The 25,650-nt window shown below is 38.6% G+C and overlaps 2 protein-coding genes and 1 long non-coding RNA gene across 3 annotated transcripts in view; 2 read left to right on the forward strand and 1 right to left on the reverse strand.

The window, feature by feature from the left end:
• LOC127987218 (SLAM family member 9) overlaps window positions 1-25,650 on the forward strand; it is a 198,872-nt gene that overhangs the window by 101,153 nt on the left and 72,069 nt on the right. The window lies entirely within an intron of this gene.
• LOC127987197 (uncharacterized) overlaps window positions 6,213-25,650 on the reverse strand; it is a 46,889-nt gene continuing 27,451 nt past the window's right edge. The window contains exon 8 of the mRNA XM_052589452.1: window positions 6,213-8,596. Coding sequence (XP_052445412.1) covers window positions 8,480-8,596 — 117 coding nt within the window. The 3' untranslated portion in view covers window positions 6,213-8,479. The remainder of the gene's footprint in view (window positions 8,597-25,650) is intronic.
• LOC127987263 (uncharacterized) lies at window positions 21,941-24,812 on the forward strand. The gene is made up of 4 exons (XR_008161141.1): window positions 21,941-22,018; window positions 23,932-23,994; window positions 24,078-24,283; window positions 24,416-24,812. It is a non-coding gene; the product is annotated as an uncharacterized LOC127987263 (long non-coding RNA).

Genomic DNA, 25,650 nt, shown 5'->3' on the forward strand with positions numbered 1-25,650 from the left:
ACTTAAAACCCCATTTATAAGACCAATTTTCAACATTTTAAATTTCTTCCTGAATTTTGTTATTAACTTAATATTTGTACCTCCTTTCCAAACTGCACCATCATCAGCATAAAGGGCTGATTGAATCCCTGACCCTACATCGCTATAAATATCATTAATCATAATATTGAATAAAATAGGACTGAGCACACTACCTTGAGGAACTCCGTTATTAATATTAAACGTCAGATATTTCAGATCCTACTTTTACCATTATTGACCTATTTGTAAAAAAAAAAAACTATTTTCCCAATTAAATAATCTACCACTAAATCCTAGATTATTCATTTTTATTAATAATTCTTCCCTCCACATAAAATCGTACGCTTTTCTATATCAAAGTAAACAGTCATCATTATTTCCTTCATACTAATTAACTTTTCTATTTCATTGCTTACTTTAATATAGCATCTGTAGTTGACCTACCTTTTTCTAAAACCACAGGGATGGCTATTAATAATCCCTATTAATAATGTATTTACATTTACATTTAATCATTTAGCAGACGCTTTTATCCAAAGCGACTTACAAATGAGAACAATAGATGCAGTCAGGTCAACAAGAGAACAACAACAGAATACAAGTGCCATGACAAGTCTCAGTTAGTCTAGTATAGAACGCATAGCCAGGTGTATATAATTTTTTTTTTTTTTTTATTAAATGAAAAAGACAAGAAAAGGAAAAGTACTGGTGTTAGTAGGTTAAGTGCAGGCGAAAAAGATGAGTCTTTAGATGTTTCTTGAAAATGAGTAAAGACTCAGCTGTACGAATTGAGATTGGGAGGTCATTCCACCAGCTGGGCACAGTCCAGGAAAAGGTCTGTGAGAGTGATTTTGAATTTCTTTGGGATGGCACCACAAGGCATTGTTCACTTGGAGAGCGCAAACTTCTGGAGGGCACATACGATTTAACCAGTGAGTTTAGGTAAGTTGGTGCCGTGCCAGTGGTTGTCTTGTAGGCAAGCATCAGTACCTTGAATTTGATGCGAGCAGCTACTGGTAGCCAGTGTAACCTGATGAGGAGAGGAGTAACATGAGCTTTTTTTGGCTCATTGAAGACAACCCTCGCTGCTGCATTCTGGATCATTTGCAGAGGCTTGACAGTACATGCAGAAAGGCCCCCCAGGAGAGCATTACAATAGTCCAGTCTGGAGAGAACAAGAGCTTGGACAAGAAGTTGGGTTGCTTGCTCTGACAGGAAGGGTCTAATCTTCCTAATGTTGTATAAGGCAAACCTGCAGGACCGGGTCGTTGTAGCAATGTGGTCAGTGAAGCTTAATTGATGATCCATCACAACTCCTAGGTTTCTGGCTGTCCTCGAAGGAGTTATGGTTGACGAGCCCAGCTGTATAGAGAAGTTGTGATTAATCAATGGGTTAGCTGGAATCACCAGTAGTTCAGTCTTTGTAAGGTTAAGCTGAAGGTGATGGTCATTCATCCAGCTAGAAATGTCACTCAGACAGGCTGAAATGCGAGCAGCTACCGTCGGGTCATCAGGCTGGAATGAGAAGTAGAGTTGGGTGTCATCAGCATAGCAGTGATAAGAAAAGCCATGCTTCCGAATGACAGATCCTAAAGATGTCATGTAGATGGAGAAGAGAAGTGGTCCAAGTACTGAGCCTTGAGGAACCCCAGTAGCAAGGTGGTGTGACTTAGAAACCTCACCCCTCCAAGACACACTGAAGGATCTGTCAGAGAGGTAGGACTTAACCCACAGGAGAGCAGTTCCAGAGATTCCCATCTTTCTGAGGGTGGACAGGAGAATCTGGTGATTAACAGTGTCAAAAGCAGCAGACAGGTCCAGTAAGATGAGTACCGATGATTTTGAAGCTGCTCTTGTTAGTCGCAGGGCTTCAGTAACCGAGAGCAGAGCAGTCTCAGTTGAGTGGCCAATTTTGAAGCCAGATTGGTTGCTGTCCAGGAGGTTGTTCTGTCCAAGGAACATAGAAAGCTGGTTGAACACAGCCCGCTCAAGTGTCTTTGCAATGAATGGAAGAAGGGATACCGGTCTGTATTTTTCAAGAAGCGCTGGATTTAGAGATGGTTTCTTGAGCAGTGGGCTTACCCGAGCCTGCTTGAATGCTAAGGGAAATGTTCCAGAGTGAAGAGAGGAGTTGATAATGTGAGTAAGTGAAGGTATGACTGAAGAAGAGATCGCTTGAAGGAGGTGAGTGGGGATAGGATCAAGTGGACAAGTAGTAGGATGATTGGACAGGAGAATTTTGGAGACGTCCATCTCTGAGAGTGGGGAGAAGGAGGATAAAGAGTGTGCATCAGTCATTGTGAAGTTTTCCTCAGTCTGTGGTGTGGAGAATTGTTCACTGATGGATCTTATTTGTGAAGAAAGCTGCAAAGTCGTCCACTGTAAGAGTCGATGGAGGAGGTGGAGGCGGCGGATTAAGAAGAGAAGAGAAAGTCTTGAATAGTGTCCGAGCGTCACAGCAGCTGTTAATTTTGTTGTGGTAGTAGGATGTTTTAGCTGTAAAGACATTTGCAGAGAAGGAAGAGAGGAGAGACTGATACACACTGAGGTGCGTAGAGATTTTGATTTCTGCCATTTCCTCTCTGCAGCCCTGAGTTTAGAGCGATGTTCACGGAGAACCTCGGACAGCCAGGGGGCAGATGGGGCAGTGCGTGCTGGTCTAGACAACAGTGGACAAAAGTTGTCCAAGCAAGATGTTAAAGTGGAGCAAAGAGTGTCCGTAGCACTGTTCGTGTCCAGAGCAGAAAACTGAGAGAATCGTGGAAGAGAGGATGAAACCACAGCAGATAGGCGAGATGGAGAGAGTGAGCGTAGGTTCCGTCGAAAGGTGACCTGCGTTGGAGTGTGTGCCACTTCAGGAGTAAGTGCTAGGTTAGCAGTAATGAGGAAGTGATCAGAGGTGTGCAGTGGAGCAACTGAAGAGGTGTCCACAGAGCAACCACGCGTGTAGATGAGGTCAAGTTGGTTGCCCGATTTGTGAGTCGCTGTAGTGGACACTAGCTTGAGATCAAATGAGGTGAGCAGAGTTTTGAAGTCAGCAGCCTGGGGTTTATCTAAGTGGATGTTGAAGTCACCAAGCAGTACCAGAGGAGTACCATCTTCAGGAAAGTTTGATAGCAGCACATCCAACTCCTCCAAGAAGTTTCCCAGTTGACCTGGAGGACGATAAATGACCACAAAGTGGATTTTAACAGGGTGGGTTACAGTAATGGCATGTGATTCAAATGAACCAGTACCTGTAGGTGATGGCTAAAGTTCAAATTTCCATTCTTTGGATATAAGGAGACCCGTACCTCCACCCCTCCCAGTGGTACGAGGAGTGTGGGAACAAGTGAAATTAGTAGAGAGGGCTGCAGGGGTGGCAGTATCTTCAGGTTTGATCCAAGTCTCTGTCAGTGCCATGAGGTGGAGACCGGAATGGGTAGCAATAGAGGAAAGGAAGTCTGCTTTGTTAACTGCAGACTGGCAGTTCCAGAGACCAACTGGAATAGAGAGCATAGTAGTAGAGGTCAGAGGGACATGGCGTAGGTTTGTCAGACAGGCCTTTCTGCGACGTACATAGCGTGCTCTCCGAGTGTTAGTAGTGATAGTAGAGATCTGAAAGCACATAGTGACTACAAGTGTAAGATATATTTGAGAACAAACTATACAAAGAGTGGAAAAAAAAGAGAAAAGCAATACTCAGGTGCCCTGTCGGTGTCCTTGCTCGGTGCAGTCGCGCAGGTAGAGTCGATTGTCTTTACACTCATCGGTCTTCACACGAGGAGGGTTCACACGAGGGTTGCCGCGACCGCTGCCGCGGTGAAACCTAGTGCTTTGTATTAGCCTGATTACCTGTGATTGAAGTCAGCTGGACACGCCTCACTATTTAGCAGATCGAAACCAGGCAGTCCCGCGATAGGCAAACGCAAAACCAAGCGTCACTTTCAGCACGTATTAACCACGGTAAGACACACACAATTTAAACCAAAAAACTTTCCTAGCAATGATGATCACACACTAGTCTGATGAGAAAACAAGACAAAACACTCACAAGCTGCTGTCCTTCTATGTTGCTCGACTGTTTCTTCTAGAAAATACATTAATCTTTGCATTATCATTTTCTCGATCGATTTGCAAAGATGTGATTCTGAATTTTTAGATCCTTTTTCCTGGAAATTTGATTTTGGGGCTTTGTTAAAAGAATATAACACTGTATTTAATGCCATTTCTAGTGGTATAAAAACTCTATTAAAGGAGAGAAACGCTTTAGTCCTGTTTCTATTTACAGGCCTAACAATTATGTGTCAATAGAAGGGATTTTGATTGTTGAGAACAAATTCAATAACCGATGAAATCATATCAACAGAAAATCTATTCCAGCATCTTCTTTTAAATGGATGACATTGTATAATGTTAACTGGAGTGTCACTCGGTCTCTTCCACACAAATAATTATTAACAAACAAAATAAAAGAAGTCACATTTAAAATATTACATAGAAATTATCCTTATAATAGTGTACTTAATAAGTATATGCTAAATATATAAAAAAAAAAAAAAAAAAAAAAACCTTTCTGTGATATAGAAGAGACCATTGTACATATTTTTATGTGGATGTGTTTGTGTTAAAATGTGTTTTTTTTTTTTTCACTTTCAGGAAACTTGCAATGTATGATTGTTCTTCACTTTGTTACTGGCAGATTGCAAACAACTTTTAGGTGCATACCACCACATACTGTACAAGAGTGTGTAACATCATGTCATTTTAAGTGTATTCATATATTCTGCTCATTAACCCTATGTTATTAAGAAATGTAAATAATGCTTTCCTGGTGATCCTTAACCCCTCTCCCTCTCCTTCTGTTCCCAATATCCCCATCAGAATCCACTCCCTTTCATCCTCTTGAACCCAATCTTGAAACACCTCCTTCCACCTCTTATAATATACATAATACGACATGCTCAGCATTTTCTTTACCCCACAGTTATCACAATTCTCATGATTTGATCCACACCTGTGTGATCCACTCTCAGTCTTGTCATGAACATTTCTCCCTGCTTCTTATTTTCTCTGTAATTTTTAATGCTGATAAAATATTTGTATTTCATAATATCCCCTTCCCTTCTTGAATTCCTGCCTGTGATTGCTGACAGGTACCTGGAGTTCATGTATATGAACAGAAATTGTATTTGAGACTAAATGCTTGAGATCACTGACACAGTTACAGTAGATGATCCTCACACAAATGACCTGTGTTATTTCATGTGGTAAAACATTTAAAGTACCACACAAATCAAGTGAGCTAATTTTGTGGCACTGTGGTATTTTTTGGGATGCTTTAACACAGCATTTGTGATGTACTGTATGTAATAAATATGATATTCCTGTGGTACTACCGTCATATTTCTTCAGGAATAAAGGTGTCTTACTCGGACATTTACTCGTACCTCATCGAGTCACCAGGTAAGCCAGTGAATTATTTTACTCCTTATTGGAAAGTGCACTTTTCTGTCTAGCCATACAACTAGCCTGGCTTAGCTTTCTATTAGCATCATACATAATTCATGATTTTTCCATAACAGCCAGATATGGATGATGATGATGGCAGGTAGCCATGACTTTCAAATTTGGGGTTTTACAAACATTATTTGATCACCCAACCACACAACAACTCTTTGGCATGTTGTAAGGTCAGTCCACTTCTTCCATCCAATACCGTATGGCGGTTTGTTTTCCCCTAAAAGTGAATGTTACTCTATTCATATAAATATTCTTTGACTTTGCAGCGGTTGTGCGTATGATATGTGGTTTTAAAATATTTTTGCTTAGTTTATATATATATATATATATATATATATATATATATATATATATATATATATATATATATATATATATATATACACACACACACATACATACAGCTTCTATATAGATGCCATTAAAAGACTATTACCTACTTCTCATTCTGTTAATTACAAAAATGTCTCGTTAACAATGTCTGATAAAACTGATCTGAGATCAGACGATTTCAATGAATTTGGGTTTACAGAGATCGCCCTCAACGCCAACAATTGAAATTTCTAAATGCTTAGAAACAATCTTGACGTCACGATTTTAATTTGTATTATTTATTTATTGCTTGATAAACATACAAAATACCAAATAAACAACAGAAGAAACAATTCTCAAAAAATACAGAGATACACAAAATAATCACAACAGGAAAATAAATAAATAAATACAGAAAAAAAATACCACTACAAGGGGTTTAATCATCAAACAACAACAACAAACATTCAAAAGACTATACAGTTTAAGAGCTTTTTTGTGATACATAAGATTTAGGTATTTGAAGAAGACCAATAAATCTTTCTGGAAAAAGTAATAAAGTGGGAGGTTATTAAATAATCTACATTTATGAATGAAGTAATTGGCAAAATCACAATATTCTCAAACAATCCTGACAAAATGAAGCCTTGTTTGCTGAAACCACGTGACTTGCCCAATTTGACATGCGCTCTGAACAACTGATTCGAAACGGAAGATTTGTAAATGTTTTGAAGCTTCATTAAGCAGTGTTTCAAAAGCGGCCATCACTACACTGCAGCCTCCTGCTGTTGTCTACATTTCAGGCGAGGCGTGGCGAATCTCAAACAAGCCTTGTATGTAAAGGAAATAAATGCAAATAAACCAGTCCTCAACTAGACACACTAGGTTTAGTCATGTATGTCGTATGGGACTATTGTGCAAAAGCCTCAGTTTTTAGCTTCATTTAGTTTTAGTGCATACCCTTCCATGATCATTAGCAATATTTAAACAGCTTGCTAAATAATAATAATAATAACAACAACAACAAAATACAAAGAAAAGACAAATCAATAAAGTGAACAAGAGGGTTGAGGAAAACCGTAAGTCAGCTGTAGGTGATCTTACGTAATAAAACTGACCTGAGTTTGGTGCTTGTAGCTGTAAAAATCTAGGAGGAGATAGATATGTTGTTCAGTTGCTTTGACACAATCTTTTTTTGTTTAAAGCGCTATATGAATAAAGGGGACTTGAATAAATTCTAATTGCATTTCATTGTGCATTATATTATCAAGTGCATTCATTTGTTAGCAGCAATATAGGTTAGTGCATTAATTCGTGATAATGATAAGAAACAGAGATAAATGACCATTGATCACCAATCTGGGTCCCTTCAGCAGCTTAATCCCTCCATATACCAAAAATCTCTGGAGACTAGTGCTGGGCGATTTATCGAATATTAGCGATTATATCGGAATAATTTTTACTACGATGAAAAATTAGAAAATATCGGGAATGCTGAATATTTCAAATTAAAGCATACTTTCCAAAAAGAACGCACCGAACAAAAAAGGAACATGTAACTGCGGACTGCTCTCCGCGCCTCTACTACGAGATCGTTCATGAATCCCCAAATCAGAGCTTCACTATTACAAGAATACATTTTCTGCCTGGTGTTTGCTTATTTTAAGCAATCTGGCAACCATGCGCACGTGCTGACTCCTCATGGAGACTTGTTATAGCACCTATATATCATTGCTGTTTTGTTGTTTTTGATTGCTTCCACAGTCCTCATTTGTAAGTCGTTTAAGTAAAAGCGTCTGCTAAATGAGTAAATGTTAATATGTGAGCAACTAGCTCCCCATCAAGAGGGTTTTAAATGTCAGTAGGAACATAGTTTCATGCCACAGAGCTTCTCTTAAAACCCACTGACAGATGACAGACCTGTGTTCTTAGCTAAAAAAAACTTGTAAAAATTAAAATTAAAATAAAATGCTTATCCCAGTTGCATAGTTTAAATTGTGAAATGCACGCACTAAAAAGTTGACCGAATACACTTTCTGTACTTGTTTTGCACTACTTTAGTTACGGTACATATAGGCCTTCATGTGTTCGTTTAATAAAAAGCAGTAAGTGATCACTTGGTCTAGAGTTTATTCACCTGCTTAAATTAGCGGTTTAATCTAGTTTTTGTTTTGTTTTTACCTTACCTCTTTGCGTCTCTAAACAGTGCTGTCTCCTCGCTAGTGAGAAATGTCATGTGTAGCCTTAGAGTTGTTACTATAGTTACTAGTTACTTGTACTAGTTGTTAGTAATAGTTGTTACACTATATATGCTAACTGATCAAATCATCAGGGCAGCGCTGATAAACACCTTTTGTGCAAACTGTGTGAATGTTATTACTGTTAACTATGAGAAGTGATATGGAACAGTAATGCGGTCAAGAGATCTGCCTTGAACTACGTTAGCCATGCGTTTCCCAGAAAATAATTGCATACCTCTGAACGTTCATCAGCCAATCAGATTCAAGCATTCAACAGCCCCGTAGTATACAGGGTTTTTTTTCAGTTAATGTTACAATTATTTTCAATTATTGCTATATGAATATATCAATTTCATTCATTTCTGCAGAGTGTTTGAGGTAAAAATTGACTGGTACTAGTGATGTTACAGTGATATCTCACTGGCAGCCTCACTCTCAATCTCATCAGGGGACGTCACATTAGCATTGTCCATCAACATAGGATCAGACGGATTAGGGGATGAGTCACTTAAATTACCCATCTGTAATAAAACACAGATTCACAGAGGGTAAATGAAGATTATGTAGTTGCACATTATGCTTTTTCTTGATGCGCCAACATTTTCTCTTCCTCAGTGTAAATAGACTTAGTGTTCATATATATCTCACCTGATCACTGGCTCGTGCTGCGGTGTCTGTTTGAACAATAACAAAATTCAATTAAACACACATTACTTTGAATAGAAAATACTTTTACATCTTTTAAAGATTCCTTTCACACTTTTTCCATCTTGTTAAATCATCTGTGTGTAATACTCACTATTCTGTCCTGCTTGAAGACGCTTGAGATAGTAAATCACAACAGCTGCGGTCACGGACAACAGAACAACACCAACACCAGCACATATTCCTGCTACAGCAGCTGAAGACAGACCTGAATCTGAAGCAGCTAAGGACAGACATCATTAATACATGGAGAACGATAATCGGTAGTTACATCTACAACTAGTTTTCTTTAGTGTCAGTCCTAAATACTGTCAGCGTGAATGTAGCCAGTAAGCGGTCAAGGACACCTCAGTCGTGTGAACTGAAGGTGGAGAAGATCTCTGTACATTTACTCTCCCAGCCTACAATTCCTGGCTTTACTGAAACTCTGATCCCACAACCTTTTGGTTACAAGTTCGACTCTAACCATTAGGCCACAACTGCCCTCATTTAACTTAACTTAATGTAATTATATTTTAATAATGACTTGTGGTGGAAAAATTCATTTAACACTGCTTCTGTATGCCTATAGATGTCTGAGGATGACCCGAGAGGGTCATTGGGCCATATAGTGGGGGGACAATGCCTGAGGATGACCTGAAGGGGTCACCTAAGTCCTAAATGTGTGAGAAACCGCCCATAGAGAGTGTTCCTTGTTATGTGTGGAAAGTTACAGCTGTTCAGACTGTGTAACCTTGGAAGAGCAGAGGTATATAAGGTGGAGGACTGCCCTCTTCCTGGGTCGGTTTCACTCTGCAGGAACTCAGTGTTGCTGTGTGACTGTCTGACCTTCTTTGCAAAGAATAAAAGCTTTATTTTTAATTATAACTGAGAATGAGTCTGTCTCTTACGCTGATGAGAGTCGATTTAAATTTTGCCACGACAATTTGGTGTCAGAAGTGGGATTCCTTGGATGTGTCTTCTGGACCTGTGAGCGGACGGTGACTGATCATCCTGAACTATAAATGTAATGATGAGACAGAGAGGTTCGGATCCATGTGCAGAACTTTTAATGAGATTGGTCAGACAGGCAATGATCAGCAACGCCGTCAGGTATATAGGGATAACCAGAATCGAAAACAGGAACAAGCAGATGTCGGGGGCAGGCAGCAGAGAATCAGAGTCGGTATAAACAATCCAAAGGTCAGGTACAGAGAGATCAAACACAAGGGAATCGCTCAGAAATGACAGACACAGCAAATCAAGACTTCGCAGTGAGTGAGAGTGAGTGTTCTCCTTATATTTGTGTGTAAATGAGGTGCAGGTGTCGCAGGGTGATTGTGATGCAGTGACTATGGGTAATGTAGTTTGGGTGTGGTGCAACAGTATGAAAGGTGCTAGTGTCCAAGTGACATCTGGTGGTTGATGGGTGGAAAGGTCCTGAGTGGAGTGCCCTCTACTGAAGCTCATGGGCACTCCATCTAATGATTGTGACAATAGAAGTTCAGCCCTAACCCCGGTTAGATTTGAGGGAGAAAGGGACCAACCGCCGAGGCCCGGAGGAGACACCACTGGAATCAGAAAAGAACCGAAGTGGCAACAGAACTCTCGGGTGAGAGACAGTTCATGGTTTTCTAAATTTTGGTTTTTTTAAGGATTGGAATTTAAATTAGAAAAGGGGCGAACCATAACGGTGGGTCCTTCTCTGTGGGAAACAATCGAAAAGGAAGGAAAAGGTCTCCACAGAGAAGGAAACCAGCAGATATGGGAAAGTCATAGAGCAACCTCATTGAATATGATACACCACTGTTTAGGCAAATGAAGAAGAAAGTAGAGAAAGGAGAACGATGCAGAAAGAATTAGCAAGTAGAAAGGAGGAAAAGAAAGTTGAAGAATTTGAAGAAAATATAAATGCCTCACATAGACCTACTAACCGCTCTGATGTTGTTTTGCCAAGTTTAAATTAAAACTCTATCTATGAAAACTTGTGTGATATTCCTTTAAAATAATGCCTACTATAGGGGTGAAAATAGAACTTTAATCAAATAAAAAACTAAATGAACAAATTGTATTATTTACAAATCACAATTGTAGCTCTCGACATTTACCTGTGGCTGTAACATTATTACGACTCTAATTTATGTTATAGTCTCAAGCATTCAGAAATCATGCAAAAGGAAACTAAGCAGTTTTACTATGATAAAACCATGGTTTATTTTTCTAAGGGTTGTGATATGCACGTTTTGTGTTGAAGAAATTATAAAGCCTGTGTCATCTAAAGCAACAAGGTGGCCAAAAATTTGATTGTCCTGTAAGTCTTAACAGCAGCAATTACAAGGCATTTGGCTCCCTTTGCAGGCATTTGTAATAACATGTACATAAATTGTTTATTTTGTATTTGCCTACATTACATATTTTAACAGGAATGTGCCTGAAAGTGATAAACGGACCCTGTTTTTACCTAAATGATTTATAATTGATTTTAATATATATTAAAAATATATAAGGTGTATATTGTAGCTGACACCTAAATGAACACATTACAATTGTTTTATGACTGCAAGTCTTTCTCCTCAAATGCTACTGAGCTTCAAATTTGCGTTTGAGTCCATGTGAAAAAGTAGCATAATTTACATATGACTTACAGTTTATTTTAATAAATATCAAACATTCAATTCAATTGTGCATTATAGCGGACACCTAAATGAACAATTAGTTGTTTTTGTGACTACACTGAAAAAAGTAATGAGTAAATTTACTTAATTTTTATTTGGCAAGTTTTTGCACAAGCATTTTTCAAGTAAATTTAACACATTTGGAAATGAAGTTAATCCACTTAACTAAGTTAAGTAAATAAAATAAAATAATAATAAGTACATTTTATTGAGTAAAATTTAATTAAATAATCTACACCTAGGTACAGGTTAACACCTGATGGCAATTCTTCTGCGCTATTGAGCTACAACAAATGTGTTTTAGAAACACACGGTTATAACAGCCAGAGAAAAGACTAAGACAGAAATCAAGGGTCAAGAGCCCAACTAAAGCAAACACTGATCTCTAACATGGTTACTTCAAATGAAACAATAAATCAACATCTAAACCTTAGTTCATTCTCAATAAGATCTTCTGTAGACGTCTGACAGAAATAAAGTCAGTCTGGTTATTAATAAGTGGAGCTGCTGATGCTGTTTGTGGGTTGTTTCATCAGATCTTGAGAGATTTAATGTATTTTATTTCAGTTGATTTCATCTAAGGCTGTGTCTGAAGTCAGTTGTAGTAGTTCTTGTGTTTCTCTTTTCTTCAGTGATTCTGTTTGTTAACAGCAGCTGTTCATCACTAATTCTCAATCAGCAATTAGTTAATCACTTAATTACTTGAATGCAAAGTTTTAAAACTTACATGGTTTAAATCAAGGCAATCTGTTTACTCAAACGGTTTGAGTAAAGTTTACTTATCGGGTTTTACAGTGCTATTTCTTTTGTCTGTTTTCTTAATTGCAGAATATTTATCATGTGCATCCAGTCCTTCGTGCTGTCTTTGCTGTAAACTGGTTTAAAGGGACAGAAGTGAGAGACTTATTTACCCTCATTTGATAAAACTGTTTTGAAAAAATTTATTTTACATTTAGAAATTTCTAGAATATCTGTTTCAGGTTTTTTGTTAGTGTAAAAACTTTTCCAAAATAAAAAAGTAAGTAAGTGAAATTTTCACTTATTTTTCACAAGATCTTGAAGTGTTCCTGTAGCTCAGTGGTAGAACATTGCATTAGCAAGCGCAAGGTTGGGGGTTCGATTCCCCGGGAACACATGAGAGGTGAAAATTGTTAGCCTGAATGCACTGTAAGACGCTTTGGATAAAAGTGTCTGCTAAATACATTAATTTAATATTATTTAATTAAATTTTACTCAATAAAATGTACTTATTATTATTTTATTTTTTTTACTTAACTTAGTTAAGTAGATTTACTTAATTTCCAAATGTGTTAAATTTACTTGAAAAATGCTTGTGCAAAAACTTGCCAAATAAAAATTTGTAAAAATAAGTAAATTTACTTATTACTTTTTTCAGTGTAAGTCATTCTTCTCAAATGCTACTGACGTTAGAAAAGTGTATAACAATACAATACAGCGTGTAACTTTAGAGACGGTCCCTAAATTTGAGACCTGCGAACGTCCAACGTCAAGCCAACTTTATGCCTGTTTTATTTTTATTTCTGTTGAGTTACTGGGAAGGTGCCCCCTCTGGGAGTTGGTGCCCTACGCAGACTCCGTACTCTGCGTGTAGGGAGCGACGGAACTGAACACCTTTAATGTTCACAGACACTAGTCCATCGAGATTTGATTAAATGTACAGCTCTACTTTTGATTTATTCATTAAAAAATGGCCGAATTCCGTGACGTTCTGCTTTATACAGCAAGTTCCATTTGTGACTGAATTCCGCGATTCAATCCGCTTTAGACGGGGTGAATTTATGAATGAAAGTGTGAAAGTTATGACACAAAATGAAGTTGTTACTTATTCTCACATTTTTTTAGGTGGGTAACGTATCACGTAGTAGACCACACCACTGTAACATTAGTTATTTATCATCTCAAAGTCTGTGCTTTCATTAAACTTTTCTTGATAGATAGATTAGATAATCCATTTTTACCTTTTTCCTCCTGTGTCTCATGGTTCCCTCGATTCGCGCTCACTGAGAAAATTTTCCAAACAAATCAGTCTCTCCTGCTGCTGCATTCACTGCAGTCGGACATTGGAGATTCACGCTCGTAAATGTTCAAATTGGCCATAACTTTTAATTCGTTGCTGCCAACTGGGGTTGCATATTATGTGGGTTTAATTAAAGGATGTGAACCAGTTGTGGTCACCCCAAAATCTGATTACAGACCATGTCAACGTCAATACCCTCTACAACTAGAGGCAATTCTTGGTATAAAACCAGTGTTTGAGTCACTATTAAGAGAGGCGATAATGGTGCCATGCAATGATTCTCCAGTTCGCACTCCAATTCTTCCTGTGAAAAATATAAGGGATGAGGGTCAGCCCACAGAGTGGCGATTTGTACAGGATTTACAGGCTGTGAACGCTGCCGTCATGCAAAGAGCTCCATCAGTGCCAAATCCATACACAATTTTGTCACAAATACCACAAGATGCAACATTCTTCTCAAGTGGTAGATTTGGATTTTTTTTTTTTTTAGATTATTTAGTGTGCCAGTTGATAAAGACAGCCAATTCTGATTTGAATTTGAGGCCAAAGGTTACAACGAAGCCCTAAGAAGGAGTTTGGAAGCTTTGACCCTGACAGCAGGTACAGCTTTGTTACAGTATGTGGATGATATTTGCTTGTTTGCTTTAAATATGTAAACTGACACTGTGACCGTCCTGAAGCATCTGGCTCAGGAGGGCCATAAAGTCAGCCTGACAAAACTGCAGTTCGTAAAACAACAGATTACATTCCTGGGGGGCATGTAATAACACTGAATAGCAAATCACTGTCTGAAAAAGGGGTTAAAGCTATAAAAGAGGTCCCAAAACCACTGACAAAGAAACAAATGCTTACATTTTTGGGGATGTGTTCCTATTGTAGAACATCTATTCCAAATTATGCAATTCTTGAGCTGCCCCTGAGAGCCCTGAGAGGGAAGGGGTTGAATTTATGTGACAGGATTGAGTGGACAGAGAAAGCGGAAGAGGCATTTCTGAACATGAAAGTTCAGCTGTCTGTTGCGCCAACTCTGGGCTTGCCGGCCCCAAATAAACCCTTTCTTCAGATGGTTGATGAGAAAAATGGATTCATGGCTTCTGTATTGTTGCAGCATCATGGAGACAAACTGAGACCTGGGGCATATTTTTCCAGCAAACTGGACCCAGTTGCAGCAGGCCTGCTACACTGAGGGCCGTGGCAGCTGCTGAGAAGGCCATGGTGGCTTCTAGAGAATTCGTAGGTTACTCTGATCTGACATTGATGGTGTCTCACGCAGTGTCCATGATTTTGCAGGAATAGAAAACATCACACTATCAACAGCTCGATGGTTAAGATATCGTACTATTTAGCTTAATATGCCTAATATCACTGTTAAGCAATGCACAACCTTGAATGCTGCTACTCTCCTTCCAACAGAAGAGGATGGGGAAGAGCATCATTGTTGTTTAACAGCACTTGAACAAGTGTGTACGCCACGTCCAGACCTGTCTGACATGCCACGTGAAAATGTCCTCTTTGTGGATGGCTCAGCTTTTAAAGATCCACAAACAGGCCTGAATAAGACAATAACAACTGTATTTGATGTTGTGGCCTCTGGCTCATTGCCATCAAATTATTCAGCACAAGCAGCTGAGCTTGTGACATTAACAGAAGGCACAGAAATGAATTTTTATGTAATTGTGGTGGAAAAAATCATTTAACACTGCTTCTGTATGCCTATATATACCTTAGAGGGTCATTGGGCCATAATGCCTGAGGATGACCTGAGGGGGTCACCTAAGTCCTAAATGTGTGAGAAACCGCCCATAGAGAGTGTTTCTTGTTATGTGTGGAAAGTTACAGCTGCTAAGGCTTTGTAACCTTGAAGCAGCAGAGGTATATAAGGTGGAGGACTGCCCTCTTCCTGGGTCGGTTTCACTCTGCAGGAACTCAGTGTTGCTGTATGACTGTCTGACCTTCTTTGCAAAGAATAAAAGCTTTATTTATAATTATACCTGAGAATGAGTCTGTCTCTTATGCTGACGAGAGTCGATTTAAATTTTGCCAAGACAGACTCAAAGCTCACTTTTGACCACAATAAAAATATTTACTGGGATTATTTAAACATTTCAAAATGTATTTTAAAATTGCTTCATGGAAAAAGGCCTTGAAAGACTAAACTTTACTCACCAATGACAGTAAAAATGAATGTTTTCAAACTGGTGACACTGACACTGTTCTGAAGGATGTGGCTGATGATCAATACTTTATATTCTCCTGCGTCTGAGTTTCTGGTGTTCATGATGGTCAGAGATCCAGTCTGATGATCCGGCTTCAGTCTGTCTCTGAATCTCTCTTTACACTCATCATCTTCACAGATCTTACTCTGATCTCCAGTGATTTCAGCCATGAGAGAGTTATTAAAATACCATCTCATCACATAATTAATTGTTTTTATGATACCAGGAGTACCAAAAGTGACAGATTCTCTCTCCTTCATTGATATTGTCTTCACTTTATCTGGAGAATCTGAAACACAAACCGACAGCTGCTTGAAAGATGTTTACTGGTAGGTGCTCTATCTTGACTTTCAGCATGAAACACAACATTAGTGAATGCATTTTGTTTCAAAGATGAAGGTTTTATTAAATGTCTCACCAAGAACAGTAACACTGAAGCTCTTTTCACTGAAGCTGCTGCTCCTGAAGATCTTCAGTTGATAGACCCCAGTGTCTGCAGTGTTGATGTCTGTGATGGTCAGAGATCCGGTTTGTTTCTCTAGATTCAGTCTGTCTCTGAATCTCTCAGTGTCTTCATTACACTGAACATCTGTACAGATCTTACTGAGATCTCCAGTGATTTGAGCGATGCGGGTGTCATTGAAATACCATAAAATCTCATCTTGTTGTGTTGTTGTAACATTAGTGTACAGAGTAACTGAATCTCCCTCTGTCACTGATACTGTCACTCTTTCTGTAATAACACTTAAAACACCTGGATAGAGAGCAAAATATAATTATGAATAATGCCGGGGGTAGTGGGACATAATTATTTAGCAAAAAATAATCATTAAAATTATAATTGATTCACACATTCACATTCACTATTCACAATATAGGTCCATATCTCATTAACGCTGCAGTAAACTGGGTTGTATATTATCTGAGCATATAGTATGGGATGTCACTTATAAGAACTGAACATTGTTTTTTTCTACTTATTAGAAATGGGGTCTTTATAGCCCTCTGAAATGTGATGTCCCTTATCTCCAAAACACTGCAGTAAAATGGTTTAATATGAGGTGTGGATATAGTATGGGATGTCCAATTAATAAACTAACTATTTACTTATCAGAAATGTGGTCTTTATAGCCCTTTAAAGTGTAACAATTAGGGGTGCTCCAATCACGATCGGCCGATCGTTAATGCGCATCTCGTCAGTAAAGCCGGTTCTCTAATCAGCGGTTAATACCATCAGGTGCATGATTTCACATAGCGCTGCTGTTACTACACAGAGCCGTTGTTAACTGAGAAGATGCACCAATAAACGCTGAAAATTAACGTTATTTGCGCATCTTCTCTATTAACAACGGCTCTGTGTAGTAACAGCTGCTTTATGTGAAATCACGCACCTGATGGTATTAACCGCTGATTAGAAAACCGGCTTTACTGACGAGATGCGCATAACGATCGGCCGATCGTGATCGTAGCACCCCTAGTAACAATTTCCAATATCTCCAAAATGCTGCAGTAGAATGGTTTGATATGAGGTTTGCATATAGTATGCAATGTCCCTTATAAGAACTGACCATTGTTTTTTTTTTTTTTTTCTACTTATTAGAAATGGGACTTTTAAGGGGTCCGTAAAGTAGGTTAACACAAACTTTCCCGCCAAAGCTCGTCATATTACCATAAATGATTATGGTAATATGAGGAGCTCTGGCGGGAAAGGATCAACATGTTCGCCGTTTTAATTGGTTATATTATATGTTGGGGGTGGGGGGGGTGTGAAATGCTCGTTTTCACTCAATATCCTGTTAATCTTGAGTACCTATAGAGTAGTACTGCATCCTTCATAACTCCAAAAAGTCTTTAGTTTTATTATATTCATAAGAGAAAGATATGAAGATGTGGGAAGTCGTGGCCTAATGGTTAGAGGGTTGGACTCCCAATCGAAGGGTTGTGAGTTCTAGTCTCGGGCCGGACGGAATTGTAGGTGGGGGTAGTGCATGAACAGCTCTCTCCCCACCTTCAATACCATGACTTAGGTGCCCTTGAGCAAGGCATCGAACCCCCAACTGCTCCCTGGGCGCCCCAGCATAAATGGCTGCCCACTGCTCCGGGTGTGTGCTCACAGTGTGTGTGTGTGTGTGTGCATTTCGGATGGGTTAAATGCAGAGCACAAATTCTGAATATGGGTCACCATACTTGGCTGAATGTCACTTCAGCTAAAGAATCACGAGCGCCAGTAGTCTTTTGCGTTGAGAGCGTTTGGAAGCTGTGACATTACCATGAGGAAAAAACCATCATCCCAAACATGGCTTACAGTCAGATTCAGCCGTTTATTTATGATCCATAATCAGATCCCGAGGCTGAAACTGAACAAGAGCAGCAGCAGCAGCAACGACGTCTCTATGTGGTATGTACTGAAACTGTATATATTTGCTTAGCGGTTTTGGAAAATGACTAAGTTCCACTTTATGTCATCTTTTTTTTTTTTTTTTAAGCTGTACATGTGGAAAGTGCAGTTTGATGACAACATCGCATGTTGTTTACTTGATGTGCTTACTCACCGATAGCTAAGTTAACAACACAGAGATATTTGAAGCAGTTTTACTTACCGCCTGCGGTTCCAACACACGATCGTGACCCTTTTTCGTTGGGACTGCATTATGAAATAAACGATATGCAAATCCGTCATCAAACTGGGCCTTGTTTGTAAAACAAGCATCTTCGAAATGCAGGGAACAAACAAAAACACTTGCACAACTCCGTTGATGCTCTGTAAAAATAAACTCCATCCACTGGTCTCTTAATGCTGTTTCTCTTTTGGTAATCTGTGCAGGGTTGTCTTGCCCTGGCAACCAAAAACACACTTCTTTTGTGACATTTCGCGATGCTCTCGCTCTGATCAGTGAATGTCTCTGCTGTGCTATACGGGAGCGCGCGATCTTCCGGCAGAAGTGCCGTTAGGACCCATATAAGGAAATTCTGCTCCATCTAACGTCACACAAAGCCATACTCAAAAAAAACTTTCCGAAACTTGTGACAAACCGGAAGGAGTATTTTTGGAACAGAAATACTCCTTCAAACGTACAACTTAAAGAGCCACACAGATGGGAAATCAAAAATTACCTGTATTACAGTGTATGATGTAGCTGTCCATCACTGTAAACAATGTGCAAAGTAATTAAACCAAAAAGTACACGATTTATAAAGATATTGGCTTCTAAAATAAGGAGTCGACTCTGAATCGCTGAAACGAGTCGTTACAGATTTCAAATCTTTTGGCCATCTCTATGTACGTCACTAGGAACACTTCGCATAATAATCTCCGCCTACCGTCTTGAGAGAAACGGAACTCTGAGCTGACCCACCCCCCCACACAGATGCTCTGGTTGGTGTGAGAGCATCATGTCGAGGAGACAGTGTGTTTTTAATTGTAAAGGCAAGTTTGTTTTATTTTCACTGCCAAAGAATGAAGATCAGAAGAACCAATGGCTAAAATTCATTTTCACCACAATACCAGAGCAGTACAACAAATCCCTTTTGTTGTGTTCACAACATTTCACTGATGACTGCTTTTCTAATCTCGGTGAGTACAAGTCGGGCTTTTCGAAGCGTTTGGCCATAAAAGAGGGTTCATTACCAACTTTATTTAGACCAACGAGCATCTCCGGATCACAACGCGAAGTATGATTATGAAGTTATGTGTCTGTTTTCTCCCGAGCGTCTTATCAGTATATTCTGTGATAAAGTAATCCATATGAAAACAACGCGATGTCAGTTTTTCACATCTCCCTTCATTGTATCTAATGTGACCACGCTCCCGCGCTGAACGCGCTATTCAGATTCAAACTGAAGCGCGCGGCTTGAATACGCACACAGAAGAAAAAGCAGCGAGACTGTTCAAGTTTTTTTATTTTACTGTTTGCTTCGCGATGAGAGGAATAAGACATAATTCACCCCAAACAGATGCTAACGCATTGTTTACCATGAAGGTGTGTGCGGAACAACCAATCAAACCTGACTATGTAATACATGCCAACCCTCCCGATTTTTCCGGGAGACTCCCGAATTTCGAAGCCCCTCCCGAAAATCTTTCTCCCGGATTTCTCCCGATTTCCACCCGGACAACAAAATTGCTACACCATCCGTCACTGGGCACCGTTTCAGACCGAACAATAGGGACTTAGCAACAGTCTCTGGTGGAACGGCAACGCCATTCTGCCGTTATATTGCACATGCGCGAATTTAACTGCTACTTTGTGACGTTCTACTTTAACGGTCTACTACGGGAGAACAGCTGATTTGCCGGAGTCGCTACAACTTGAGAGATTAGGTAAATAAATGTTGACATATGACACTGTAATTTGCATCAGTTTATGATTGTCTGATCACAAACGATCTCATTGGGAATCCCGAGAACATCTGTATAGGTAATAAAAAATATTTTATTTTACCATGATAAAAAAAAAGAAAAGAAAAAGAAAGCTTGAATGTACTGTAAGTCGCTTTGGATAAAAGCGTCTGCTAAATGCATTAAAAAAATGGGTTGTTGTTACTGTACATAATATGTATGAATAAACTATGTACAGATAAATTAATTATATTCTTCTTTACCTTTGTTTGTGTGTGTGATTATATATGACACGACCCCCCCCCCCCACCCCCCGCCTCGCCTCGTCCTGGCCTTTTCAATATCTCCCTAATTCTGAGGTCTCAAGGTTGGCAAGTATGGACTATGTTAGTTGACCAATCAGAACACAGTATGCTACCGAAAGGTGGGGTTTAAGGAAACTGAATCTTATGAACAGCTTCGCGCAAACCGTTTGGGGATCTCTGAGAATTGAGGTAATTTTAAAATGATATTTTGACAAAATGACACTGTTTTTTAACCTTGGATGGATTTAAACCTAATGTACAGGACTTATAAACAGTGATAGGAAGCTTAGAATTTTCATCTTACTGGCTCTTTAATTTTTGAAACTTTGTCCATGTTTAGCATGGGAATCCAACTCTTTAAAGGGGGGGTGAAATGCTATTTCATGCATACTGAGTTTTTTACACTGTTAAAGAGTTGGATTCCCATGCTAAGCATGGACAAAGTTTCAAAAATTAAGTTGTACGTTTGAAGGAGTATTTTTGTTCCCAAAATACTCCTTCCGGTTTGTCACAAGTTTCTGAAAGTTTTTTTTCGAGTATGGCTCTGTGTGATGTTAGATGGAGCGGAATTTCCTTATATGGGTCCTAAGGGCACTTCTGCCAGAAGAGCACGCGCTCCCGTATAGCGAGGCTGAGCACAGATATGGCGTTTATTTAGTCTCAAAACTCGCGCACATAAAATCTAGGCGCCGTGCACAGGATACGAGGGCAAAGAACAGGATCCGCGCGCAAAATGCCATCCTCGCGCGGGCGCATTTCGTATCCGTATCCGCGCGCGTTTCTGCTCCGCGAGCGCTCAGAAAGTATCCGCGCGCGTTTCTGCTCCACGCGCACAAATACTGTCTCGCGAGCACGGGGCTGTGATGCACTCTCGCTCGTTCGGAACATGTTTTACAGCACTCGCATGATCATTCCCCACGCTCTCGCGCTCGATCTGCTCTCACCTGCTGCTTTTGCTCGCTCGAACAAATTTAGTTTTGGCAGTCGAGGGGCGGGGCTTACTGTTTTTATAAAATCAAATGTCATTGGTTACTTCCCCTTTTCCGGAAGTCTGTTGTGATTGGACACCTGTGATTTTCAATCAAGTACGTCAAAGGAACGACAGCTGATATAAACGATCAAGATTCGTCAAGAAAGATGGATAGTCAAAGAGAGGTACGTGATTGCCAAATTAAAATGTTTTTTTTTTTTTTTTTGACACTTTATGATTTGTATTACTTATTTGAAAACATTGTAAAGGTGGAGATCAGCAGGCCATTAAGATGCGATTTCTGTTCAGTAAAAGACTGTTAACTAACTAGCTTGCAGCTAACCACAACAATCATAAACATATTACCATGCTTCATGTATGTAGTAGTTGTAAAAAAAAATATATATATATAAAATATTTGTAAATTTAGTGCATTGATTCTCTATCATAAAGAAAATAAATGGACTAACTTAGTAACAAGAAGCTTCTTGTTGCGATTACTTGTTTAATAGATAAACAGTGTAATAGTGTAATAATTTCAATACTATTTTAGAATATATATATGTGGTGTTCTTGCTACTTTGTTCTTAAAGTTGGGGCTAATGATGCTTTCTTTATTAATTTAATTTAGGCCGAGTTGCAGAATGCTGCCAGGCACGTTGTGTCCCTTTTACGCAATGCCCTAACTAGTGAGTCAAGCTCACCATCACAGATGGGTAAATTCATTTTTGTGTGGCATTTCTTTGAATTAAACGTTGCAGACCTTTCTTACATTGGAATGTAATGATTATGATTGGCCATAATAATATTGCTTTTTAATACGTATAGACACAAAGGCTTCAGTTTTGTATACAGTTTTGAATGGTTTCAACAGCTGAAGGGCAGGTTCAGAGAGAGCAGGTCACAGCAGGCAGGATGATACAGGGTCAGGCAAACCCTGGTGACAGGGTGCAGACTACAATGAGACTACAGCGGCCCATTAGTGTTGCATCGGGAAATTCAGTGGACCAGAGTATGGCCAGGTTTGGATCTGTCAAATAATCAAATGTTATCATTCACATTATGAGAATTTAAACTCTTAAAATTCTCGTTCTTTCTCACTATGTGCTAATAAATACTGGTAGACCAATAATAATAATAACATACATAATATAAAGATGTAACATTAAGACATTGTTAAAATACCTACAGTATCAATCCTCAAGTAGCATAAAGCAAGCCTTGGGTATAAGTCTCAAGCATAACTTCCTAAACCTTTTTAGGTTATAACTGTGTTGAAATGGGCAGTTTAGATGAGGCCTTTGGTATTATGCTTCAAGACTGACTGAAGTGAATATTACAACATTGACCCATCAGTTTTTCCTTTCAGAGCATTCCCTGGTCTGTTCAAGGGACGAAAAGGCTTTATCCCTACTCCTAAAAAAAGGCATGCCAGGTCAACGCCAATCCAGTTTTTCCTCCTAAATAAAAGTGTTGAAAGGACCCCAAAAGCCTCGGATGAGCTGTTACTTTTACAGGCTGGATTAGGACGGAGGACTATTATCATCCCGGAGGATGCTGACCACTCTGAGGTCTGGCACTTCAAGTTTTACATATAAATGGGCCCTTTTTAAAATTACTGTTCATTTAACCAGTTTTGTTTTAATAAAGCTTGAATTTAATACCTCCAGAAAGCTATTGTTGGAGATGTATACAAAAATGGACTCATTGGAGGGAGCCTGGATGCTCTATAAAGCTGTTGGTAAGATAACTTGGTTGATATTTAAATTTTATTGTGACTTCAACTTTACACATCACTAGACTGGATTGTTAATTTGATGGGCATCTCTGCTAAAAGTATGACCTCTTTAAAAGTACTCACAAAATTAGTTTATCTTAGTTTACCTTGGCTATCAATGCTAAGAGTGAAATAGAATATTATTTAATTTCTGAAACTTTTATTTTTCCATATAAATAGCTGATAGTGGATTCTGATCTTTTTCACTCAGGCGGATCAGGTCAGCGAAAGCTGAACATTGTTGCGCCGGAAGCTGAAGGATACCCCGGGTCCTATCTCATCAAAACTGCAGGAGGAAAGGGCTGTCTGTATATCATGCCTCTACAGAATACTCTAAAATTAAAGTCTACTAATTTAATTGGTACAAGACATTTATTTTGTGTTACCCTTATTAATGCAGCCATATCTGACAACTGTAATTTATATAAAGTACCCTACAGATACAGAAGAGCCATCTACTTCTTCAATTTATAGTTTTAGTGGGAATGTAAGGAGTCATTTTTAAATTAAAAACTTTGAAGTGATTTCTCACATGAAATCATATATTTTCCATTGGTTTACATCCACAGTTAAGGGATGAGTTGGATTCTTCTCCAGCAGTGATTGATGTCAAGGTAAGACCAATGCATGCAGGACTATTTAGTGTAGTTTTATAGAAGGAAATGTTATGTAAGGAGTATAAAAAGTACATTTTATTTTCAGGTTAATTTGTTGTCATAAAGGTAGTTCATTTTTACTTGATAATGATGGTTTTTATTTTGGTTTTATGTATTTCCCTGCACTTGTAAGGTACCTTGTCCTGTATGTTCTGCCTTGTATTTGCATTCAGCTAAATTGTATTCTTACTTTCAGAATTCAAGATAGACCAAACATAGATTTGGAAATTACAGAACAACACGAAGACAATCAAAACAGGTGAATTTAAGTTTAAGTTATAGTGCCATTTTTTCCAGGTCCAAAAACCAAATAATGCTTCTGTATTTTTTCTTTTTCTCAAGCCTTACAGAATTAGTCAGCAAACTTAAAGAGGCAATAGACCCTACAACCATTTTCAGTGTCTGTGTCACAAGGGAGGACATGTTCAACCGAGGCTTGGCACAATGGAAGCGGCAGAAGAAGTCGTCTCCAAAGAATCCCCTCAGAGTTACTTTCATTGGAGAGCCTGGGATAGACAGTGGTGCTCTTATGAAAGAATTCCTGACCGGTATGTTTTGTCTTCGTTATATACAGCAGTGCCATTGCATACATTTATGCACTTTTATAAAATAGTCACAATTTTCTTAACTAACTTCAGTTCCTTTGTCTATTAATACTGATGGTGTAATTTTTTTCACAGAAATGATGGCCGGGATTGAGGCAAAATTCTTCGAGGGAGGGAATTTTGGGAAAAATCTGAAGTATTCGATTACAGAATTTCAGAATGACAATTTCAGGTATGTCTATACTGGAGTTTTTCATTTAATGCCATTTTGCCCATTTATGAACGGCTCATGATGTACTTTGGGACAGTTGGTGAAATAATGGCTGTGAGCATTACACAGGATGGCCCTCCACCTAACTTTTTCATGGAGTGGATGTACAATTTCATCTCTTCCGGGGAGATCAATAAAGATCAGCTGTCAAAGGCTGATGTAACAGATGCAGACCTGCTAGATCTTATTGCTAAGGTTTTCTAATTAAACTCTGTCACCAAAATATACACGTATTTATTTATAATTTAGGTTGTAGTCAAACCAAATTACAGATGAAAGTATTGGTTGTATTTCATTAGATTGAGACCGCAGACGCTACAGCCTTACTTGACCTTTCTGAAGGAATTGTAGCATGTGGATACACTGGACCTCTAACGTGTGAGAGAAAGGAGGACATTCTCAGGTATAATGTGAATCTGTGATGTTTTAATCTGGCTCTTTTTCTTCCGAATCCACCCATTAGGGTTAGAACTCTGTAATATAGACCTAAACTGTTAAATAACAGTTTCTAAAATCGTTTTTTTTTTTTTTTTTTAATGCTTTTCCAATCTTATGGAGATTCAGTTAAAGTATAAACCCAGTTTTTACTTTGATTTAACTGGTGTGTACGTTTGTGTGCTTGTAATATTTTAAAGAAAATCCCAAAATCTAAATACTGCAAATCCCAAATCCAACCACTTTGTGCACAAGTGGAGTTTTGCTGGCATCTAATGGGTAAAATCCCTTACTGCGCCCAAATTTTTTTCTACCTCACATTTGGAACATGACTTGTTTAGATTTTTCGCTTTAATTTTGTAGCAGTTTTAGAGTTAAATATGTTTCATAAAATATATTTTATATAAAATTCTTCATAAATCATAATCTTAAACTTAATATAACTTTGAATGGGTTTCTAGCTATAACTGTTTCTTCAACATTTATCTGCCATGGGTCTTTAAAATGTGTCCAACATTAAGTCTGTGCTTCAAATATTTGACAGTTTTTTTTGACACTGGCATTTTTGTCCATTGTGGACTTGTAACTTTTTTTTTTCTGGATACTAAAGGGTTATTAATGTTCCATACTCGGTCTCTTTTGTGCGAACCAACCACTTTTATTA

Source organism: Carassius gibelio, chromosome B22, assembly GCF_023724105.1.
Source record: "Carassius gibelio isolate Cgi1373 ecotype wild population from Czech Republic chromosome B22, carGib1.2-hapl.c, whole genome shotgun sequence".
Taxonomy (NCBI): Eukaryota; Metazoa; Chordata; class Actinopteri; order Cypriniformes; family Cyprinidae; genus Carassius; species Carassius gibelio.